Source organism: Syngnathus floridae, chromosome 7, assembly GCF_059516105.1.
Source record: "Syngnathus floridae isolate MCC-2025c chromosome 7, RoL_Sflo_1.0, whole genome shotgun sequence".
NCBI classification, from domain to species: domain Eukaryota; kingdom Metazoa; phylum Chordata; class Actinopteri; order Syngnathiformes; family Syngnathidae; genus Syngnathus; species Syngnathus floridae.
This window is the reverse complement of record NC_142419.1, coordinates 4,275,001-4,300,655: the sequence shown is the minus strand read 5'-3', so window position 1 is coordinate 4,300,655 and position 25,655 is coordinate 4,275,001. Positions and strand designations below refer to the sequence as shown.

The following is a 25,655-nucleotide window of genomic DNA, read 5'->3' as shown; positions in this document are numbered from 1 at the left end:
CATTTGAAAGAAATTTTCTGGAGTCCTACTTAAAATATGGATTTATCGCCAATGGTGACTCTGACGCGCCAAGCCCACTCTGCATATGTGGCGACAGGCTAGCTAACGAGGCAATGAAGCCTTCAAAACTGCTTCGGCACATGGAGACCAAGATTCCTGCATTAAAAGACAAACCTTAACCACTTCGGGTGTCATTGTCTCCGATTACGCCTAGATGGGACCGGCTCGTTTCTGAGAAACAAGCTCAGTGCTCCCACTAATTCAACGTAATGGTGAGTTTTACTTTTATGTCGTTTGTACTTGTTTTTATGCCAGTTGTATCATTTTGTTTCATCGTATTTATATAAATGTATTATTTATTTATATAAAGGCCGGTCCGCGAAAATATTTCTGACACGTAACCGGTCCGTGGAGCAAAAAGGTTGGGGACCACTGTTGTAGGCGACAGCAGGAATTGGATGTGGAATGGGGATTGGAAAACGTTAAGGCTCACAATGGGGCACAGGCAATGTTAAAAGTTGTACAATTACAATTAATTACGACTCCGCAGGAGGAGGAGGAGTTTACCTTAAGCTGCTGCTTCACTCGGTCCCTGTCCCAGGAAGACGCATTCTCACGAATCACACTGAGAATGGGGTGCCAGTCCTCTGACAGGTCAGAACCCTCAGTGACAGCGGCCAGAACCCTGACTCGTCGCCCACTGCCGTTCAGGCTCTTGGGAATACCTCGGACATACAGGGACTGCTTGCCAACATCACTCAGAGGGTTTAGGTACAAACTACACAAACAGACAAGTTTGAACAAAATTTAAAAAAAAGTAAGAGTTACTTATTTTGGGAAAGAAAAATGAATCAACCTTATTTTTTACCTTCCCTGACCAATGCAATGTGTGAATTTACTTATTTAGTATACAATCTAAAAACAGTTGGGTCAAAAATAAACCAATATGGGTCAAAAATGGACCATACCAACTTTTAGGGGTATTTATTTAGCCCCAAAAAATGGCTTTAAATTAATAACTCATATTCCCCACAAAAAAGCAATTGAGTTTTGAATTGTTTTTGTATAAAATAAATCAATAAAGAAATTGTAGCGTTTTGTGGGTTATTCATTTGACCTGACTTTTCAGATTAAATGAATGAAGTTTCTTTTTGCCCCATGTTGGGTTATTTTTGACCTGGTTGTTTTTTAGGATGTTACAACAGTTCAGGGTTTACAATAAAAAATGCTGCACCCTTAAAGGCCTAGAGACATCCCTTTTGTTTTTTTCAATTAGAACGGAATTTGATAGAATGTATAAAGAGAACACATTTGCCGCATTGGAAATTAAAAATGGACACCGATTACTAAGAATAAAGCTCAAATTAAATGCCAGTTTATCGATCGGGTTCTGCACGCAGCCACACTGGTGGTGCCATTACTGTGACGTCACAAGTTGTACATCCGGATCTCAACAAACCCAAACAACATGGCAGATGATAGCGACAGCTCCGTTTCTAGCGGCAATATTAGCATCATTTTATCCCATTCAGAAACCTCTTTTGACCCAGAATATGATGAATCTAGCAGTTCACTTGGGCTGAGCTGAGCACGTTTTCTGAATTGTGCCCCTCCCGTCACTCTGGTTAGGTTGGCATAGTAAAAAGTGCTCTTGGGGGCTTTAGAGTGCCGAGGTGATCTTGGCAAATGAAGAAATGACCACCTGCAACGTTTGGTTTAGGTTTTATAAGTATTTTTAATTTTATTGCTTAGATCGCATTTTCTCGACGAGCTGAGCACGTTTTCTGAATTGTGCCTCTCCCGTCAATGTGGTTAGGTTGGCATAGTGAAAAGTTCTCAGGGGGCTTTAGAGTGCCGAGTTGACCACTGCACATGAAGAAATGAACATCTGCAGCGTTTGGTTTAGGTTTTAGGCGCATTTTTTATTTTATTACTTAAATCGCATTTTTTCGACGAGCTGAGCACCTTTTCTGAATTGTGCCCCTCCCGTCACGCTTCGACATACTTTTCAAAGTCAAAGTCTCCTTTATTGTCAATTCCTCCGCATGTCAAGACACACAAAGAGATCGAAATTACGTTTCTCACTATCCCAGGGTGACAAGACAGAGTTCACAACGCACATACAAGGAAACAACACAGGAAAAATAAAACAAGAAGTCAACATTAATGAACAATAAGAGTGATAGCACGCTAGCCGCTCCCGATGCACAGCAGAGTCCGGAAAGATGACAGTCAACCAGGCCACTGTGAACACGAGCACACAGCAGGCACGCACTGTCCGGTTCGTGGATCCTATCAGGCGAACGCAACCCATCTTGTCGTCCCGTGAACGAACGTACGCCAGGAGAATGGAAGGCACGGTTGGGCGAGCTGGGTTGGCCGCAAGCCTGGCCCGACGTCTCCGCGCTGGCCCCTCTTCTCTTTTTGTTTACATTCACTGAAGCGAAACGCGTACAACTTGAGACGTCATGAGACGTCACTTCCGGCTGGCGGCTCGGTGCAGTCAAACTCGTCTGCGCGGCAAATTTAAATTAGATTTTCCAGAGCAACAGCTTCCTTTTCGTTGTTTCGATCGTCAATTTATATTTATAAGCCCATAAGCTAACTAAAACCGATTTATACGTATACCGGTGTCTCTGGGCCTTTAAAACAGCTGGGTTAAAAAATGGACTGAGCCAGAAAGTTCGGTCAATTTGAACCCAATTTGTTGGGTTGTTTTGTACAAAAAATTTGTTGTTATGGGCAAAACAAATTGACTGAACATCCTGAGTCAGTCCAATTTTTAAACCAAATTGGGTTGTTCTTAACCCAGCATTTTTAAAGGTGTAAAAAACAACCCAAATTTGGATTAAGAATTGGACTGACTCAGGAAATTGGGTTAATTTGAAAGTTGGGTCAAGTTGGGTCCATTTGAAAGTTGCCCAACTTTCTGGGTTGTTTTGCACAAAAAAACTTTTTGTACAAAACAAAGCAACAAATTGAGGTTTTTTTTTTTTTTTTCTTTTGTAAGACAAACTCAAAGTTGAGTCAAATTGAGCCAGCTTCTTGGCTCGGTCTAATTTTTAACCCAGCAATTGTAAAGGTGTACTTTCATAAAAAGAGAATAAATAAAACTGTCCAAAATGCAGACATTTTCCCAAATTATTGCAAATATGAGCAGTGTGATGCTATATAGCCTTAAAATGTTGAGTTAAAAATTGGACCAACCCACAAAGCTGGGTCATTTTGATCCAACTTGTTTTGCACAAAACAACCCAACAAATTGGTATATATATTATTTTTTTTCCAAAGACAATCAAAGTTGGCTCAAATCGACCCAGTAGCCTTCCAATTTTTCACCCAGAGATTTTAAGGGTGTATGTTACTATTGTTTGAATTAATGGTGGAATAATACACCACTGTCAGACAGTCACTTACTGCACAGTGTGAATGCTGGGATGTTCCCTGCACACATCCACAAGGGCCAGAGCTGCATTGTCACCGATGTTGTTGTAGGCAACATTGAGCTCCTGGAGTCCAGAGTGCTGCTGAAGTCTTTCAGCCAGCTCAATGGCCCCTTGGTCCCCTAGCCCGGTGTGCATCAGGGATAGAGTCCTCAGGGACTGGTTCTCTGGAAGGGCCTCCAGAAGAAGGCAGGCTCCAGAGTCTAGCAGTGGGTTGTCACACAGTCTGTAAAGTGCAGACAGGGAGACATTTATGCGATTTAATTCATGGTCATGGGGACAAATAAGACTGATGTCAAAGTGGCAGATTGTGGCCCAGTGTGATCTTGAATATAAAGCCAATTTTCCATCTGTCAAAACTCAATACTGTACCATAAAAATAACCAGCACTGGATCCAAGAGTTAACATAATCGGAAGCTAACTTCCTTATCGATTACTTCATTTACTTTATCCACCAATCCATTTTCTGTACCACTTGTTCTCGTCACACTTACCACTGACAAGCATTGCACACATAATATGCGTATAAAAATGGTACAAATAGCACTATGTAGTAGAGAAAACAGTCCACCATATTAAGGCCATATTCAGAAACACACAGGCAGAAAAATGCAAACATGCTATCTATGCTGCTGAAAAACTCAGTCTTCCAATGAACTGGCTTGTAATTATTGCTATGTCAGCACTCACTAACCGTGATCTTCTAAAGGATTAACTCTTGACGCAAGTCAAGTTGCTACAGCAATTTTCTTGGACGTGTGACGCTAATATTAAACCCATAAGAGACAGACAGAGACAGCTCTGTACAATATGTGGGAAGTGGCGCTTAATTTGGTGTTTTGGTGAGTTAGTATATATTTTCATCAACTTTATATTTGTTCAGTGGTGTCTGTTGCATGACAAAGCCATAGTCACCATATTAACGTGCTGTTACCCTTATTTTGACTTTAAAGATGCTAGCAATGGTACATAAAAATGCACAGTGGAATTATGTTTGTTGAACATATAAAATACACACAATATAATATGTGAAAACATTAATATAAAGTGTAACCAAAAATGTGTTTGGATGCAGTTTTCCTTGATAAAATATATACATAGAGATATTTCCCTCTGACCACCGCAGGTCCACTTTAAGGAACAAAAAAATGTGTTCAAACGTTGTCTTACTGTAGCACTCTAACACAACTTTTGGAGTCCAGTAGCAGATCTCTCAGGAAGATGCAGGAGTCTGGGCCAAGGCTATTAAACTGTAGACTGAGGACAACAGAAACAGGCAGTGGCAAAATAAAATCTCAACACAGCATATCCATGCTGAGTGGTTTGCGAGAGTCATCACAAGTCAAATAGTAACCCAGATAGTGCTCATGTTCTGGATTGTTATTTTTCCAAAAATATAAACAGCCAAGTTGTTATACTACAAACACAGCCCAGAGAGCCATGTCAACAATGGATTGGTCTGTCTTTACTTAAGTCCTCAGCAGCTATATGTCCATTGTCACTACAAGTTTCTGGCTCTTAAGCACCATGTAACAGTGTACAGCGAACAGTGTAACAGTAAATGTGAGGGCCTCCATTCGTATTCATAAGTACTTGATGAAGTACTTAAATGTTAACTGTGAAAGAGCGACCGATGTTCTTACTGTCAAAATGTATTTAAAATTTACATTTCACGTGAATTTGAAATCATGCTTTGCTAATTGCTCTTTTAAGATCATCATCTGGGTTACTGAGCTTAACCTGACGAAACAGACCATGAACAAAAACGCTAGTTAATTGTTAGAGTGACTATGTAGAATTCAATCAATCAATCAATCAATCAATCAATCAAGTGCTTCACCGCAAACAACAGAAATATAGAAAAGTTCCCGAGTAGCTCTCACTTGAGGTTCCGAGTGTGTCTAAAGGCAGGGGATAGCGTGTGAAGCATGTCCCGGGTTAGGAGACAGGAGGAGAGGTCCAACTCTTCCAGTTGATAACTACAACAAGATACCAATGGTATTTCTTTTAAACCTCAGTATTCATTCCATCTGACCCTAAATGGAGAGAAATTCTTGGACTGAAACACAAATGCAAAAAAAGTGTGGAATACAGTAATCCACTACCGTCAAAATACGTTAGCTTTGTACTAAAATAAAGGCAAATGAAGTTTTTTTTTTTATTTCACTATGACAACTTCACAAAATTCTACACAAGTGGGGCATAAACATGTAATGACTAATTTTCACAAGTTCAGTGATGAAAACTGTGCTACTTAAGATGGCCGCCCAGATGGTTGGTTGATGACAAACTTGTCCCAACTCAATGTTTTGAGTTGGAATAGTTGGGAGGGAAGATTTAATATCTCAATATAAAACCACAATCTCTGGCTTACCTTGGTGGGGCGCAAGAGAGCACGGAACTCAACACAAAGCATTTGAGTGAGGTCATGCGTATGTTGTGGAGGCGAATGCTTCTAATTGAGGCCAGGACCTCTGCACTTAGTCTGGGATTTTGAAACTCGTACAGAAGGACCAACAGATCCATCAACTCCTCTGGTGGTTGTGGCTTGTTGATTTCTAGCATTAAAAAATATATCATCAACAACAAAATATTAAGTCACATTCCTCAGTGCCATTGTCATAGGTAGACCTAAACTGAGGCAAATATCATATTTTCTAATTTAGCTGGTTTAGGTTTTGTATCACGTTATTCCTCACAGTCCATCTTTTTATGAGGTCATATAGATAAGTTGCACCAAATATTATCGGTAACGTTTCAAGATTCAAGAGTTTTTATTCGCCATGTTTGAGCGTGCCAAACAAGGAATTTGATTCGTTTACGGGTAATTTAACAGAAAAGTGTAAAATATTTATTCCTGGGCTGTAGTGTGAGCTGACTGAATATGACTGCAGTAGGATTTTACAGATAACTAATGGATTTTTTGACAGAAACCTGAATTTATTACGTTTTGCAGTTCATGGGGAAAAGAACACATCAGTTAGAAAACCATTCTAAACTCCAGGACTCTCAACTATAGAACTGACAAGCGGTTTGAAAGATGGCAGGATGAATGGATGGATAGACATGGAATATGGACTTTAAATTACAAATTTAAATTAAAGTGTTCCATTCCAAATAAATTCAGGAAAAAAAATTATAACTACCATAAATCACACGACCGAATGTAATGCTCACCCTGCTCTTTCACAAAATAATGTTCCAACTGCGCTCTCTTGCATTTTTAGCGCTAATGACGTTGTTTGAAAAATCCAAGTAGTTTCGGTTTCAGCCCATGCAGGCTTTTTACTATTATTGAAGGATATTTTTTAGCTAACTTGTCAGTTTATTGGAAAAAGGGTTCCCTGAGTCACAGACAAAACCAAAGAGATGAGGAGATATGTTGAGAAATAATGAAATTATACAGTTTTAACGTACACTACCGTTCATAAGATTGGGGTCACTTAGAAATATCCTTATTTTTAAAATTAAATCGCTATTTCTTTAATGAGGATAACGTTAAACTAATCAGTTGTACACTCATACACATTGTTAATGTGCTAAATGACTATTACAGCTGCAAATGTCTGATTTTTAATGCAATATCTACAAAGGTGTATAAAGGTCCATTTCTAGCAACCATCCGTCCTGTGTTCTAATGATCCATTGTGTTTGCCAATTGTGTTAGAAGGTCAAAGGATGATTAGAAAACCCTTGTGCAATCGTTAGTTTTCATGGAAAACATTCAATTGTCTGGGTGACCACAAACATTTGTACGGTAGTGTATTTTATGGCATTTTCCACCAAGCATTCAATTGTTGGAACATTACCCCAAAAGGCATTTTTCCCCCTCCACAAAAACATCAATTTATCCTGAACCCATAATCCAATTAGCAAAATTTTGTTCTACTCAGTCATTTCACAGACTGACATTTTTTGGGGGAAATCACTAGTGAATGAATTCACAGATTTAACCTTCAAAACATGATTGGTCCCAAAGGAATTTGCGCCAGCAGAAGAAAACACAAATATTAGGCTATTGTACTGTTTTGCACACATGACATTGCTATAAATGTATTTATCCAATGAAATTTCCTCACAGAAGCTAAAACTGTACAGAAAGTAGGAAACATTACCTCTTACAAGGTACTTCCGAAGAGCTCGTGTGATCTGAGCCACAGTGGCACTCTGGATGCTGCACCCAAGTTGCTGAAGTAGGAGTCGGTTGCCATAATGCAAGAGTCCACCCATGAAGATGGGGTAAAGTTCAAAAGGCTGACTCTCACTCTGTTGTTTTGAAGGTGGACCATGTACTCCCAAGAGGCTTTGCTCTACCTGATCCAGAACATCCTCATTGTAGCTATCTTCCTTGCGGAAGAGCTCAGCAGCCATTGTCCTCGCAATGTTGCCCTTGTTTCGAGTACTAATTTTGTCATAAAGCTTTGGAAAAAGCTTGAGTAAGTTGAAGACTGCAAAGATTCTGAGTGGGATTAACTTAGAAAATATATTGACAATGGCACTAACGTCTTCAGTTGCCTGACCGATGGCTACAGACACCTGTTGGGTCAACTTCTCCAGAGCTGATTTATTCTCCCCTAGAACCACGTAAAGTGCTGCCAGGTACTCCTGCATGGCTGGAACAGCAAATACATAACGCCTCTCATCATGCTCACAGAGCTCTGTGGGTAAATGCTTGCAGCTTTCAACACAGGGAGCCAGAAAAAAGTCGAGCACATCAGTTCTGAAAACAGCCAGCTGACGCAACTCCTCATCCGTCTTTGTCTTTCCTCCAATCCACTGCTCCAGCTCCTCCTTTGAGAATGAGGTGCGTTTGTAAGTAACGCCTTCATAGGCGAGTTTGCCAACTGTGCGGACAACATACAACATCAAAGAACTTTGTAGATCCTGACTGGGTCCACTTGCCGCAGTAGCTTTGCCCAGCACCTCCCCACCAAAGTTGAGCCTGAGGAAACTTGTGTATATGCCAGTCAGCGTGCGGATGGGTGCAGTGGCGTCAGTGAAATGCAGGAAGTGCAAAGTGGCGCATGTGAGCCAGCAGTAAGAAGGCAAGAAGCAGGCTGCGGCCAGCTGGCTTTCCCTCTGGAGGTTGAGGTAAAGTAGCTCTACAAGAGCCTGAGCGTCTCGTGCCGGCACAATGTCCCCACTCTGCTGTAGGAGGCGGCTGGTGAAGTAGGCACGCTGACGGTTTGGGTCGTTGAAGCCGCAAATCTGTGCATAGCGACTCACATATTTCGGAGGGATGCGATCCAAGGCAGACAGTCTGGTAGTCACTAAAACACTCGCCTGAGAAACAGAAGATCAAACATTACAACCTTTTACAACCGCCATGGGCAATACTGCTATTGCTAGTAATAATAACTGATCTACGCATATTGCGCATTTAAAAATAGATCCAACTTGTAATGATTGCATGAGCTCTTCCTGTTAGTGGACAGGAAGAGATCATGCAAGTAGCTGGATCAGCTAAGTGAGTGCTGCCCACTGGAGGATGACATTAGTGTTAGTCATCTTTAGCTATCACAGGATTAGGACGGTATGGATTCAAAAGTTCACGGGAGCAGACGGTAGAGGGAGAATTCATAGGGAAGAGTGGGCAACAAACTGTTTTGTTCTTTGGTTTTTATATGTAGCTCACCTCCAAAATGGGAGCGGAAGGGGAATCAGAGTCATTATGAACTGGAGCAGGACAGGATGGGAGTCGTTTTCACCGGGATGGTACAAGACAAGTTTTTTTTTTATGGGATTTATTTTTTTCTGTGGGAGTTGGATGGGACCGGAGTGAAAATCCACTCCCGTGTCACCCTCTACTGCTCACAATCTACAGGAAGAAATATTTAAGGCAGGAGTGCGGGTGTCCAAAACTTGGAATGCACAATACTACTTTGGCCAGATTAAGCGTGAGTACAAGTACCGTATTTTTCGGACTATAAATTGTGGTTTTTTTTCATAGTTTGGGTGGGGGGGCGACTTATACTGAGGAGTGACTTATATGTAAATTTTTTTCACAAATTTTCAAAATTAAAAAAAAAAAAAAAAAGTGAAACCGCGATAAACTAAACGCAATGTAGCAAGGGATTACTGTAATTTGAATTTCAAGTGACGTCAGCAGCACGGCGGTTGTTTACATAAAGGACAAAGATTCGATCACAGATCACAGGATGACGAAGATGACGAAGGGCCCCACGTACTACCGGCATCATTCGCGGCTTTGTTTGTAAGTGACACGGAGGACGAAGAGTTTGAAGGATTTAATGATTTGGAGTGACACAGAAGGTTTGAAAAACTATTATGGCTACTCTACGGAGTTCTCTTTCACCTCCGTGGATGGAAGTCGAAGGCCGGCGCTCGGCCGGATGGCTGTCCGGGGACGGTGGATGGGGCTCGGACATGGCTTCTACGCACGCTCGGTCCTATTCTATGGAGCTCTCTTCCACCTCCGTGGCTGGGCGTGCCACCTCCGGGGATGGAAGTCCACGCCGCCACACGCCTGAAAGTCGACACCGGTGCTTGGGGCCGTGTGGCGGTGAACTATTTATGTTATAGTTATTTGATATATTTTATTTTGTGTAGCAACTTGTATATGTTTTTATCGTTAGTTCAGTAGTTGTTGGCTCGTTGAACTCTTGTTTTATTAAATAAAGAGCAGTTTACCAAACCCACGCCATTCCTTGTACTTTGTTAACGCTACAATATAGTTATATACTAGATCTGTGGAATAACGACGAGGCTGACGTCAGGGCGCACGCGCGTCACTGTTGACAAAGGATGAGGAATTTGATCGATGGATTTAATGATTTGGAGAGACACAGATGGTTTGATAATATAATTGCTTATATAACCGTTACCGTATCTTTCGGACTATAAATCGCGGGTTTTTTCATAGTTTGGGTGGGGGGGGGCGACTTATATTGAGGAGCGACTTATGTGAATTTTGTTCACAAATTTTCAAAATTCTAAAAAGAAAAAAAAAGGTGAAACCGTGATAAACAAACCGCGATGTGGCAAGGGATTATTGTAATTTGAAGTTCAAGTGACGTCAGCGTCGCGGCGCGGCGGTTGTTTACATAAAGAACAAAGATTCGATCACGGGATGACGAAGGGCCCCACCTACTACCGGCATCATTAGCAGCTTTGTTTGTAAGTGACACGGAGGACGAAGAGTTTGAAGGATTTAATGATTTGTAGTGACACAGAAGGTTTGAAAAACTATTATGGCTTTAACGCACGCCTGGTCCTACTCTACGGAGCTCTCTTTCAACTCCATGGATGGAAGTCGGGGGCCGGCGCTCGGCCGGGTGGCTGTCCGGGGACGGTGGATGGGGCTCGGACATGGCTTTTACGCACGCCCAATCCTACTCTACGGAGCTCTCGTTCACCTCCGTGGATGGAAGTCGGGGGCCGGTGTTCGGCCCGGTGGCTGTCCGGGGACGGTGGATGGGGCTCGGACATGGCTTTAACGCACGCCCGGTCCTATTCTATGGAGCTCTCTTCCATCTCCGTGGCTGGAAGTGCCACCTCCGGGGATGGAAGTCCACGCCGCCACACGCCTGGAATTTTTTTTTGTTAAATAGAGAGCCGTTTAACAAACCCACGTCTTTCCTTGTACTTTGTTAACGCTACAATATAGTTATATACTAGATCTGTGGAATAACGACGATGCTGGCGTCAGGGCGCACGCGTGGCGCTGTTGACAAAGGACGAGGAATTTGATCGATGGATTTAATGATTTGGAGTGACACAGATGGTTTGATAATATTATTGCTTATATAATAGTTATTTGATATCTAATTTATATATTGATATCTAATTTATATGCTTATATAATAGTTATTTGATATACAATTTATATATCGTTATATGGGCCCGTGGAATATTTTGAAGTGCAACCGCCGTCAGCGGCGCGCATTTATGTTGATATAAAGGACGATCGATGGATTTAATGAATTGGAGTGACACAGATGGTTTTATAAACGTGTTATTTATGCAATAGTTATTTGAATAACTCTGACTTTTAGTCCGAAAAATATGGTATTTGAGATATAATTTATATATCGTTATATGGGCCTATGGAATATTTTGAAGTGCAAGCGCCGTCGGCGGCGCGCACCTGGCAAGCATTGTTTACATAAAGGACGATCGATGGATTTAATGAATTGGAGTGACACAGATGGTTTCATAAACGTGTTATTTATGTAATAGTTATTTGAATAACTCTGAATGTTACGTCAGGCCCGTTCTCAGCTCTTCGTTTGTGTTAATGTCACGTTAGCATACCTATCGTTTAGCCCAGGGGTGGGCAACCTTTTTTACTGGGGGGCCGAATTTGGTTCTAAATTTTGATCGGGGGGCCGAACCAGGAGCAGATGGATGTAGTGTTTGTGTGAATAGAAATGACGTGTAAAGGTCATTGCATTAAAGGTTTGTACTTTTAGTAGGTAGTAAAACATGGATATTCAAAAAAGCTTTTTGAAAACAAATGCATTTATTAACAGCATTAAAAAAATATTTCACCCAAAAACTTCTATCAGTGATTCTCATTAAATACGACACTGTTATTATGAATAATAGTTTCCATCACTTCAGCGCCTGCGGGTCAGATTTATGAAATATGTTTATCTAATGAGGCGAAATCACATCAAACGGCAAACATTCTGACCAAATACATCATCCTGAAGAATCAATGAAAGAATACTTCTAAATAAAGTAATAAAGAAATCAATAATATTGTTGGTCTCCCTTTTTTGATCGTACATCATGGTCTGGAGTAAAATTTGTTGTGGTAATTCTTAGGGTAGAGCCGAAGTGTCGGTCCGTTAACCTAGAGCTGTGACGGGCTTTGTTGACGTTCATGTGGCGGAACGTCTGCTCACACACGTAGGTTGAGCCAAATTGTCCTCTCTTTTTTTTTTTTTTAAACACTCGGCACTCAGTGTCCACCTTTCTTTTCCTTGGGCCACTCATTTTAGTGGAAGGATTCCAGGGGAAGGTTTGTGGGTGGCAATAACGTAAAACTATCTGAAAGCTCAGCGCGCGAATTACGAGAATGCTAACGTCACAGCCCACACTCGAAATTCTGCACTGATGGAAATAGAGAGCGGAGTGCGCCGGGTCCGTACTACTTAGTACTTTCTGCTTTCTGACACGGCTTCCGGGGAATAGATGCGCGGGCGGGCCCTTCCCCATCAATTGGGGAAACATACTAATTGCAGGGAAAATGACCCAAAAAAAAGTTCAATAATACAATTTATTCAGGTTTGGCGGGCCGGATTAGTTTGCCCATCCCTGGTTTAGCCTGTTGTTGCTCGTTCATGTCTGTTCATGGTGTTGGATTTTGTCGAATTTGTTCCCCCAAAATGCAACTTATACTCCAGAGCGACTTATGTATGTTTTTTTTCACGTTATTGTGCATTTTATGTCTAATGCAACCTATATTCCGGAGCGACTTTTAGTCTGAAAAATACGGTACTTATATTTAAATAATTTAATAATTTATTTAAACAATTCTTGATAACACCGTTACTTCTAGCAACTATCATAAACATTTAGTTTTACTTCAAATAGAGTTGAAAAACACAAACCTTTACGCACATTGTAAGTTTAACTCAAATGCACACTTTTTAGAGTAAACGCTGACTGCATAATTTCTGATGGTGCATTTTCACCTGAGACTCTTTGCATGACATGACAGAAATTGAATGCAATGCAAATTCGAACTGGGAAATGAGAAATACCCCTCCGTGAGTCCTCACCTTATCGTGGTGGAGGGGTTTGCGTGCCCCTATGATTCTAGGAGCCATGTTGTTGGGGGCTTCATGCCCCTGGTAGGGCCACCCATGGCAAACGGGTTCTAGGTGAGGGGCCAGACAAAGCACGGCTCACAGAAGCCCCTTATGATGAGTAAAATAAATGGACTTCGTTTTCCCTCGCCCGGACGCGCGTCACCAGGGCCCCCCTTTGGAGCCAGGCCTGGAGGCGGGGCTTGAAGGCGAGCGTCTGGTGGCCGGGCCTTCGCCCATGGGGCCCGGCCGGGCACAGCCCGAAAAGGAAACGTGGGTCCCCCTTCCCTCACCAACTGTGGGAGGGGCCAAAAGGGTCGGGTGCAGTGTGAGCTGGGCGGCGGCTAAAGGCAGGCGATCTGATCCCCGGCTGCAGAAGCTGGCTCTTGGGACATGGAATGTCACCGCTCTGGCTGGAAAGGAGCCCGAGCTGGTGTGCGAGGCAGAAAAATTCCGACTAGATATAGTTGGACGAGCCTCCACGCACAGTTTGGGTTCCGGTACAAGCCCTCTCGAGAGGTGCTGGACTCTCTTCCACTCTGGAGTTGCCCACGGTGAGAGGCGTCGAGCAGGTGTGGGTATACTTATTGCCCCCCGGCTGGGCGCCTGCAATTGGGGTTCACCCCGGTGAACGAGAGGGTAGCCTCCCTCCGCCTTCGGGTGGGGAGACGGGTCCTGACTGTTGTTGGTGTCTATGCACCAAACGGCAGCTCAGAGTACCCACCCTTCTTGGAGTCCCTGGAGGAAGTGCTGGAGAGCGCTCCTTCTGGGTGACTTCAATGCTCACGTGGGCAATGACAGTGAGACCTGAAAGGGCGTGATTGGGAGGAACGTCCCCCCCGATCTAAACCCGAGCGGTGTTCTATTGTTGGACTTCTGTGCTCGACACGGATTTTCAATAATGAACACCATGTTCAAACATAAGGGTGTCCATGTGTGCACTTGGCACCAGGACACCCTAGGCCGCAGTTCGATGATCGACTTTGTAGTCGTGTCATCGGATTTGCGGCCGCATGTTTTGGACACTCGGGTGAAGAGAGGGGCGGAGCTGTCAACTGATCACCACCTGGTGGTGAGTTGGCTCCGATGGTGGGGGAAGATGCCGGTCCGACCTGGCAGACCCAAACGCTCTGTGAGGGTCTGCTGGGAACCTCTGGCAGAATCTCCTGTCAGGAAGAGCTTCAACTCCCACCTCCGGCAGAGCTTTTCCCACGTCCGGGGGGAGGGGGGGACATTGTGTCTGAGTGGCCCATGTTCCGCGCCTCCATTGTTGAGGCGGCCGACCGGAGCTGTGGCCGTAAGGTCGTTGGTGCCTGGCGTGCCGGCAATCCCCAAACCCGCTGGTTTTGCAATTCCACCTACACGCCTTCCATTGAGGAAGCAGGGCCTGGAGACTCTGAGGCGGATTCTCCAATCTCTGGGGTCGAAGTCACTGAGGTAGTTAAAAAACTCCTCGGTGGCAAGGCCCCGGGGGTGGATGAGATCCGCCCGGAGTTCTTAAAGGCTCTGGATGTTGTGGGGCTGTCATGGCTGACACGCCTCTACAACATTGCATGGACATCGGGGACAGTGCCTCTGGATTGGCAGTCTGGGGTGATGGTCCCCCTCTTTAAGAAGGGGGACTGGAGGGTGTGTTCCAATTACAGGGGAATCACACTCCTCAACCTCCCCGGTAAGGTCTATTCAGGGGTGCTGGAGAGGAGGGTCTGTCGGGAGGTCGAACCTCGGATTCAGGAGGAGCAGTGTGGCTTTCGTCCTGGCCGTGGAACAGTGGACCAGCTCTACACCCTCGGCAGGATCCTCAAGGGTGCATGGGAGTTCGCCCAACCAGTCCACATGTGTTTTGTGGACTTGGAGAAGGCGTTCGACCGTGTCCCTCGGGAGGTTCTGTGGAGGGTGCTTCGGGAGTACGGGGTGCCGAGCCAACTGATAAGGGCGGTTCGATCCCTGTATCACCGATGCCAGAGTCTGGTCCGCATTTCTGGCAGTAAGTCGGATTCGTTCCCAGTGAGGGTTGGACTCCGCCAAGGCTGCCCTTTGTCACCGATTCTGTTCATAATCTTTACGGACAGAATTTCTGGGTGCACCCGAGGCCTTGAGGGGGTCCGGTTTGGGGACCTCAGCACCGCGTCTCTGCTTTTTGTAGATGACGTGGTGCTTTTGGCTTCTTCAGCCCGTGATCTCCAGCTCTCGCTGGAACGGTTCGCAGCCAAGTGTGAAGCGGTCGGGATGAGGGTCAGCACCTCTAAATCCGAGTCCATGGTCCTCAATCGGAAAAGGGTGGAATGCCCTCTCCGGATCGGGGATGAGATCCTCCCCCAAGTGGAGGAGTGCAAGTATCTTGGAGTCTTGTTCACGAGTGAGGGGAGGATGGAGCGCGAGATCGAGAGGCGGATCGGTGCAGCGTCGGCAGTAATGCGGACCCTGTACTGGTCCATTGTGGTGAAGGGAGAGCTGAGTCAAAAGGCAAAGCTCTCAATTTACCGGTCAATTTACGCTCCTACCCTCACCTATGGTCACGAGCTATGGGTCGTGACCGAAAGAACGAGATCCCGGATACAAGCGGCCGAAATGAGTTTTCTCCGCAGGATGTCCGGGCTTTCCCTTAGAGATGGGGTGAGAAGCTCGGTCATCCGGGAGAGACTCGGAGTAGAGTAGCTACTCTTCCACGTTGAGAGGAGCCAGATGAGGTGGCTCGGGCATCTTATCAGGATGCCTCCTGGACGCCTCCCTGGGGAGGTGTTCCGGGCATGTCCCACTGGTAGGAGACCCCGGGGACGACCCAGGACGCGCTGGAGAGACTATGTCTCTCAGCTGGCCTGTGAATTCCGTGGGATCCCCCGGGATGAGCTGAATGAAGTGGCTGGGTAGAGGGAAGTCTAGGAGTCCCTCCTAAAGCTGCTGCCCCCGCGACCCGACCCCAGATAAGCGGAAGAAGATGGATGGATGGATGGATGGATGGATGGATGGATTGGATGGATGGATGGATGGATGGAATGAGAAATATGCGTTTAACATGATGTAAGTTGGTCAGACAGGGAAAAAAAATCTTTTCACTCAAATTGAAAAATTTAAACTTGAGTCACAAATTCACATGACGCTGTACCATGTGACATTGTGTCCGAAGCGTTAATGATATACTGAGTCACACAAAAATTCCTGGAGATGTTGAGCTGAACATTGGGCAATAAAATTCCTGTCGCTTTTTGTGGATGTACAGAAAAATTAGCAGGCCTAGAGAAGGGTGAGCCAGGAAGATGGTGTATCTGGCAAATATTTTCATGTTACTTGTTCACTGCTGTGTGTGGTGTGAATGACGCAAATTCAAGTTTGGCATGTATAGTAGTCCCGTGATCAAACTTGCATTAGTAACATGAGGCGAAGGTTCGCTTACAGGCAACAAACCATTTAGTCACATTTAATCACTCAATGTGAATTAGTCTTTACATTTGAAAATAGAAATTCCACAGAAGCTGAAGGTCAAAATTTTAGTTAATTTAAGTTTCATCTTGGCTATTTTACCTCAGGGAGAAGGTACTTGCGGAGAAGGTTGACCACCACTGCACCAGCGGGCAGCGGCTCATTTGGGTCACTGCAAAGCTCTGTGGATCCGATTCGGAAGTCAAGTTTCATCTTTTCCATCCCGTTGAATAAGAAGAGAACATCTTTAGCCTGGTTTCCCTCCCCGCTAAGTAGAGGGTTTTTTTTCAAGTGGAGGTACTTCCTACTGACCAGGTCTCTCAAAGATGCAACCCTGTTCATAATAAATCACAGATAACAAAATCAAACGTGTTGCTTGGCACAGTAGCTTCAACCGAGCAATTTAGGTTCAATTCCCAATTCCCTTGTCCTGTTGACGTGCCCTTCAAACAAAATACGGAACCAGCTATTCCTGATACTGTGTAATTAGTGTGTAAATAGGCAGTAAACTTTCCATACATGTCAACAACTGCAATCATCATTACCATTTTGGCCCGAATATAAGACGACGTTTTTTGCATTGAAATAAGACTGAAAAAGTGGGGGTCGTCTTACATTCGGGGTCTAGACATTATACCCATTCACTTGTGCGCAGCGGTAAGTTAAAGGTTGCTGGTATCAACTGAGTATGTTGCCGTGATTGTGTGCGTCTTTGACACAAAGTGAGTATATATATGTACATTTCATTGTTACTGTCCACTGGTTATTTAGTATAGTGTAACCGTTACGCGCAGTTAGTTATGTAATGTGTGTCGTCTACAAGTGTTGTGTGACGTCAGAAGTTGCGTGTTGACTTACGTGCTGTATTTGTCTGTTGCAGAACCACACACACACACCACACACACCCTTCACACGCTTCATACAATAATCAGACACACAAGAATCACATTCCCACGCCCAAAGACTCACCCATGTACACTACACACACCTGCTCTCACATCCTTACGACCAAACGTTTGCCTATATCCTTTTGCCAGTTTGACTGTATGCCCCTATGAGCCACAGTGCCTGTTACTTTTTTGCCAATAATTCAGTAAAGCAATCAAAACTGAACCACGTCTTCCCTCCTGTGTTCTGACCGACACTCGGGGGAGAGAAGAGCATAACGATTGTTGGGGAGCCTGAGGACTGTATAGGGCCTATACAGTCCTCACGCTCCCCAACAATCGTGGTAGCAGTTTGCATTATTTTATTGCAATGTTTTTCCTTATTCAGATTTGTTTCAAGACTATAGTTACAGTTAGACTTCACTTTGATGGTTAATGCAGTTATTGCAATTTTGTTTTTTTATCACAGTAGATTGGTTTATTTACATTTCAAAAACCAGAAGCCATTCATGTCACGCCTTAGCCCCAGCTGTTCCACTAAGTGCCGGTTGTCTTGGTTTCTGTCTGTGTGCTCGCCCCTCCCCTCCTGTGTGCCCATGATTAGTTTGATTATTCCCACTTGCCTCTTGTTACCTGTCGTGTATATAAGTCCTGTCTGCCCCTCACTCCCCGTCGGATCATTGTTGTGTGTTCATGTCATGATGTCTTTTTGGTTCCTGTTCCTGTCATTGGTAATGTCACCCTGTCTTTTTGTTTCACGTCTTTTTGGTCAGTCACGTTGTTGGGTTTTGTTAAGTCATGTCAGTTGCCGAGTCTGTTAGTTTGCGTTTTTCAATAAACCCTGGTCCAAGCTGCACTTGGTCGTCCTGCTCCATTTCCACTCCGATCCTGACAGAATGATCCGACCACTACAACGACCAGCGCTTGGACCCCCCTCCTCCATCAGATCCTGCTGCGATGCCCAATCCACGACCGCCAATCCCTGCATGTTCCAGCGCCATGGGCTTCGCGGCAGCGATCGGACTCTGCTGCCGCGATGCCGGACCCGCGGCCGCCATCGGAGTGCCTCCCGGCGTCATCAGACTCACGCCCGACATCGGGCTCTACCCCAGCTTCGCAGGACCCGCGGACGTCAGCAGACATCAAGCCAGCTGCGCCAAACCAGGTAGAGTTGCCGCCGTTTACGGTACGGACTTCCAGAGTCGCCGCCGATTGCAGTACGGACTTCCAGAGTCGCCGCCGATAGCAGTACAGACTTTCAGAGTTGCCGCCGATTGCGGTACGGACTTCCAGAGTTGCCGCAGATTGCAGTTCATGTTAGGGTTGCCGCCCGAGAGCGGTTCATGTTAGGGTTGCCGCCCGAGAGCGGTTCATGTTAGGCTTGCCGCCCGAGAGCGGTTCATGTTAGGGTTGCCGCCCGAGTGCGGTTCATGTTAGGGTTGCCGCCCGAGTGCGGTTCATGTTAGGGTTGCCGCCCGAGTGCGGTTCATGTTAGGGTTGCCGCCCGAGTGCGGTTCATGTTCTGGTTGCCGCCCGAGTGCAGTTCAGGTTCCCCAAGTACCCGCCCGAGTGCGGTTCAGGTTCCCCAAGTACCCGCCCGAGTGCGGTTCAGGTTCCCCAAGTACCCGCCCGAGTGCGGTTCAGGTTCCCCAAGTACCCGCCCGAGTGCGGTTCGGGTTCCCCAAGTACCCGCCCGAGTGCAGTTCCGTTCCCTAAGTTGCTGCCGATTGCAGTTTAGGACCCCAGTGTGTGCCGCCGATTGCGGTTTAGGACCCCAGTGTGTGCCGCCGATTGCGGTTTAGGTTCCCTGTGTGTGCCGCCGATTGTAGTTTGTCCCCATGTGGCCGCCGAGCGCGGTTAGGACTTTACCATTGCCAGTGAGGTCGCTTGAATCGGTGCGCCGCCCCCCCGCTTCGCCACGTGGGGGTTTCGTTTTTTTTTTTTTTTTGGGACGTCGAGAGCCGTCCCTTGTGGGGGGGGTTCTGTCACGCCTTAGCCCCAGCTGTTCCACTTAGTGTCGGTTGTCTTGGTTTCTGTCTGTGTGCTCGCCCCTCCCCTCCTGTGTGCCCATGATTAGTTTGATTATTCCCACTTGCCTTTTGTTACCTGTCGTGTATATAAGTCCTGTCTGCCCCTCACTCCCCATCGGATCATTGTTGTGTGTTCATGTCATGATGTCTTTTTGGTTCCTGTTCCTGTCATTGGTAATGTCACCCTGTCTTTTTGTTTCACGTCTTTTTGGTCAGTCACGTTGTTGGGTTTTGTTAAGTCATGTCAGTTGCGGAGTCTGTTAGTTTGCGTTTTTCAATAAACCCTGGTCCAAGCTGCACTTGGTCGTCCTGCTCCATTTCCACTCCGATCCTGACAATTCATTTACAAATGTGATTGCACTTTCGTTTACATATTTAAATGTTCAGATATTAAGATGTGATAGACGGTTTTTACATGATTTGAATGAGGCAAAATAACATGCTTTTTCTGTCGAATATACAGTATTGTTATAATCATTTGTTTCAGATGTAAGCATTTTCTGTATAAAAAAAAATTTGGTGTTCAAAAATTCTTTTTACAAACTTGAGTCTTGAAAAAGAGGGGGTTGTCTTATAATCAGGGTCGTCTTATATTCGGGCCAATACGGTACTCAGTTTGTGAAGGGTTGAAAGAGGTGACTTTGTAAAACTGAAGGTACATAAGACTTTCAGTGCCAATCAAATATGTGTTAACATTTAATCCAGGGGTCACCAACCTTTCTTAAACCGAGGGCTACTTCCTGGGTACTGATTAAGGCAAAGGGCTACCAGTTTGACACACACTTCTGAAATAGCCAATTTGATCAATTTAGCCTTAACTATGTGTTACTATTAATTGTCATTTCCAGTTCACATGTAAGTGTGATTTAAATAAGAATAGCAAAAATAACAAAATAAATAGATGCAGCTCACTGGTAAGTGCCGCTATTTGAGCTAATTTTAGAACAGCCCTGCAGGCGACTCACGTGGTCCTCACGGGCGACCTGGTGCCCGCGGACACCATGTTGGTGACCCCTGATTTAATCAGTCTGCATACAGGAAACACTACCCATGTTTGGGTGTTGGAATTCAAATTTTCCAATTGCCGTGTGAGTGTTAAACATTCCCAAAACGGGTATGAGAAATTTTATACTTTAGAGAATATGAGGAAAACAAACAATTAATTCTTAAACTGTTTCTGTTTGAAATAGGATCTCAAGCTGTGTAGTACTGACCAAAATACAGTAATGCCGCTCAGAAGGGGTGCTATAGCTGAGGTCTGTATTTGATGTACCGTAATTTTCGAACGATAAGTCGCTCCAGATTATAAATCGCACCAGCCATAAAATGCCCCAAAAAGTGAAAAAAAAAACATATATAAGTCGCTCCGGAGTATAAGTCGCATTTTGGGGGTCAATTTATTCGACAAAATCCCACACCAAGAACAGTCATGAACGAGCAACAACAGGCTAAACGATAGCAACAACAGGCTAAACGATAGGTATGCTAACGTGACAAACACAAACAAAGAGCTAAGAACGGGCCTGACATAACAGAGTTATTAAAGACAACTATTACATGAATAACATGTTTATAAAACCACCTGTGTCACTCCAATTCATTAAATCCATCAATCGCTTGATACGATAGCAACAACAGGCTAAATGATAGGTATGCTAACGTGACAAACACAAACGAAGAGCTGAGAATGGGCCTGACGTAACATATAGAGTTATTAAAGAGAACTATTACATAAATAACACGTTTATAAAACCATCGGTGTCACTCCAATTCATTAAATCCATCGATCGTTCTTTGTCAACAATGTGTGCGCGCGGCTGACGGCGCTTGCAATTCAAAATATTCCACAGGCCCTTATAACGATATATAAATTATATTTCAAATAACTATTACATAAGCAATATTATCAAACCATCTGTTCACTTTAAATCATTAAATCCATCAATCAAATTCCTCGTCCTTTGTCAACAACGCCGCGCGTGCGTCCTGACGTCAGCCTCGTCGTTATTCCACAGATCTACTATATAACTATATTGTAGTGTTAACAAAGTACAAGGAAAGACGTGGGTTTGGTAAACGGCTCTTTATTTAACAAAACAAACTTCCAAGCGTGTGGCGGCGTGGACTTCCAGCCACCGATGTGGAAGAGAGCTCCATACAATAGGACCGGGCGTGCGTAAAAGCCATGTCCGAGCCCCATGCACCGTCCGCAGACAGCCACCCGGCCGAGCGCCGGCCCCCGACTTCGATCCACGGAGGTGAATGAGAGCTCAGTAGAGTAGGACCGGGCGTCCTTAAAAGCCATAATAGTTTTTCAAACGTTCTATGTCACTCCAAATCCTTAATTCCTTCAATCTCTGCATCCTCCGTGTCACTTAGAAACAAAGCCGCTAATGATGCCGGTAGTACGTATGTGGGTACGTTTGTCCTGTATGTAAACAACCGCCGCGCCACTGACGTCACTTGAAATTCAAATTACAGTAATGCTTTGGTATACATCACGGTTCTCCAAACTTTCTTTCTGCTGCTCGATTACTGCATATTTTACAACTTGAAGTTTGTTACCTGCAAAATATGAGTTTCTTTTTGGTGCCATTTTTCTTAAGCCCTTCCCATTTAGAGCGCCCTCGTCTGAAAATATATATTTTTTTCAGATGTAGTTTTTTTGTTTTTGTTTATTTGGTTGTTTCATCAAAGTCAAAGTCTGCTTTATTGTCGATTTCTTCATATGCCAAGACACACAAAGAGATCGAAATTACGTTCCCACTATCCCACGGTGACAAGACATAGTACACAATATGCATACAAGTAAACAACACAAAAAAAAACAAGAAGGCACAAACAATGACTAAATAAGAGTGTGATAATAAATAAATAAATAAATAAATAAATAACATAATAAATATAAGAGGAGCAACAATGGAGCAAGTGTGCATACAGCAGACGGTGGACTTGGATATGGCGCTTTAAAGTGATTTGATTTTTTCTCTATTTTTTACGTTTTGTATATGTTCAAGATAAAGATATAAAAGCATGTGAAGTGATCAACTATACTAAAAATAACATGTGAAGTGGTCAACTATACTTGTAAGTGATGTGTTAATGATCAAGTAAAAATTTGTGAATAAAACATATATAAGTCGCTCCTGAGTATAAGTCGCCCCCCCACCCAAACTATGAAAAAAAACGCGACTTATAGTCTGAAAATTGCGGTACTGTATCTCAAACTACCAAGAACTCACATTGTTCTTATATGTGCAAAATTTCTGAGATTGAATCGACAGGGGCGGTCCGGTAGGACACTGGTTAGCACGTCCGCCTCACAGTTAGGAGGGTGCAGGTTCAATTCCACCTCCGGCCCTCCCTGTGTGGAGTTTGCATGTTCTCCCCGTGCCTGCGTGGGCTTTCTCCGGGCACTCCGGTTTCCTCCCACATCCCAAAAATATGCTTGGTAGGCCGATTGAGCACTCTAAATTGCCCCTAGGTGTGACTGCAAGCACAGATGGATGTTTGTCTCTGTCTACCCTGTAATTGGCTGGCAACCGGTTCAGGGTGTCCCCCACCTACTGCCCGATGACTGCTGGGATAGGCTCCAGCACGCCCGCTACCCCCATGGGGACAAGCGGTATAGAAAATGCATGGATGAATCAACAGGAAATTGACTGTCACACTGTAATTTGCCTAAAACAGTGTTTCCCAACCTTTTTTCATTCACGGCACACCTTTTCATTGGAAAAAATCTCGCGGCACACCGCCAACAAAAATCTGTTAAGCTCCTACATTAAAATCAGTTATATTACAACGAAAGACGTGAAGTCCTATTCCTATATATGTATGGAGAGTCGAATAACTTAATAGAAATAAATACTAAGTATTCTTTAAATTGTATTCCTTTTTTAAGATAAAAGTGAGTTTTTTTTAAAAAGGTTTTAGACGGTGTAAGAAATAAACTATTTAAAGTGATTGTGATTAAAATAAAAGAATCAACGTGATTTTGTTTACCGTTTTATACGAGGTCTATAAATATTGCAATAATAAGAAAAAAGTCACTTGCTGTTCTGACAGCAGCTGAGTGGCTATCACAGTCGAGGTGTCTCGACTTGACTGTTTATTTAATGTATGTGAAAAATAACCAATCCAGGTTCTCCGGATAAACTGTATGCTCTGATTTTCATTGGACCACAAACGCACCACAACCGTCATAGTTGTCTGTCACTGTTAGCAAAAGCACACAGCATAAACTGAATATGTGCCGATGCAATACAATCAGACCGACACAATATGAAATCTCAAGATTCTCCGATTCTCGATTAGCAAGTGGCTGACCAGGCCTTCCGCGAACTGACGAGTGGTTTGGCGATCCTGTTTACAATGCGCTCCGTAATTACTATTGGACAATCCCATGGCACAGCTGAACGTCTCTCACGGCACACCAGTGTGCCGCGGCACAGTGGTTGGGAAACACCGGCCTAAAAGATACTGTTAATCAACACCATCAATACCCAATTCTTGATGAACAATGTATTACAATTAATTCATTGTTGTTTTTTAATATTCCTTTCTTTACCCACAAAAAATGTGTAATGTAAAAAAGTGTTTTAATTCATTTTCTTCCTGCTTTTTCTTCCAGTATTTTAATGCTTTAAAAGGCAAGAAAACATTTAATACTTAATGCAAATAAACCTACTACTACTACGACGACTACTACTACAACAAGGAGGGTAATCAATTAAAAAACAGCAGCCAACATATCCAAACAATGTTATTTGATTTACCTATCATTCAGAAATGTTTTTCATATCGACTGACTTTGGAATTTGCCAGTGGTATAATTAAGTCTACAAACTGGCAAGCAGGCCTCAAGTCCTACTCTGCTCCTCTTATTTATTTATTTATTGTTGTGTTATTTATTCATTATTTATTCAGCACGCTTTTGTTATACTTGTTTACTTGTTTGTCTGTTGTGAGCCATGTCTTGTCACCGTGGGATAGGGGGGAACGAAATTTCGGTTTCTTTGTGTGTCTTTGGCATGTGGAGAAATTGACAATAAAGCTGACTTTGACTTTGAAAAATGGATATGGGTATTTCTCTAAAAGTATCATTCAATTGCATGGTCAAATGTTGACCTTCTTCAAGAGTCATTATTTCCCGCCCTTTACAATTAGTAATTGCCAGATTTCAGGGATGAGAATGGCAAATGTGAAAAAGCATGGAAAAGTTTATATATATATATATATATATATATATATATATATATATATATATATATATATATATATATATATATATATATATATATACACACCGTATTTTTGGGACTAAAAGTCATGAACCAGCAACAACAGGCTAAACGATACGGTATGATAACTTGACAAACACAGACGAGGAGCTGAGAACGGGCCTGACGTAACATTAAGAGTTATCCAAATAATTATAACATAAATAACACCTTTATCAAACCATCTGTGTCACTCCAAATCATTAAATTGATCGATCGAATTCTTCGTCCTTTATGTAAACAACGCCGCATGCGCGCCGCGCCGCTGACGTCAGACTCGTCATCAGTTGCAGTTCAAATTATTCCACAGGCCTATATAACGATATATAAACTATATGTCAAATAACTATTATATAAACAACAATATTATCAAACCATCTGTGTCGCTCCAAATCATTAAATCCATCGATCGAATTCTTCGTCGTTTATGTAAACAACGCCACGTGTGCGCCGCGCCGCTGATGTCGGACTCGTCGTCAGTTGCAGTTCAAATTATTCCACAGGCCCATATAACTATATATAAACTATATATCAGATAGAATATAATAGACTAGAATGCCCTTTATTGTCATTTTACAACTTATTTGTACAACAAAATTTGGAGAGCTACTCCCTTTCTAGTGCAAAACATTACAAACATTTTAAAAAGTATCAAGGAAGTCTAAGAATAAAAGTGAAAGATCTTATTTACAGTACAAGTATAAGTCTAAGAATAAAAGTGAAGGTCTTATTTACAGTATGTTCAATGTAAAATAGCTATAAAATAAACAATTTTATCAAACCATCTGTGTCACTCCAAATCATTAAATCCATCAATCA

At 43.6% G+C, this 25,655-nt stretch overlaps 1 protein-coding gene across 4 annotated transcripts in view; it reads right to left on the bottom strand.

Moving 5' to 3' along the window:
- The window catches only part of nlrx1 (NLR family member X1), a 56,242-nt gene that overhangs the window by 6,628 nt on the left and 23,959 nt on the right, over positions 1-25,655 (bottom strand). For 3 of the 4 annotated variants that reach the window (XM_088381959.1, XM_088381958.1, XM_088381957.1), the window contains exons 5-11: positions 16,743-16,974; positions 7,560-8,727; positions 5,819-6,002; positions 5,328-5,423; positions 4,615-4,701; positions 3,418-3,669; positions 568-778 (exon numbers count right to left, since the gene is read on the bottom strand). In XM_088381959.1, coding sequence (XP_088238085.1) covers positions 568-778; positions 3,418-3,669; positions 4,615-4,701; positions 5,328-5,423; positions 5,819-6,002; positions 7,560-8,727; positions 16,743-16,974 — 2,230 coding nt within the window. The remainder of the gene's footprint in view (positions 1-567; positions 779-3,417; positions 3,670-4,614; positions 4,702-5,327; positions 5,424-5,818; positions 6,003-7,559; positions 8,728-16,742; positions 16,975-25,655) is intronic. The other variant, XM_088381960.1, reaches the window with a different exon arrangement.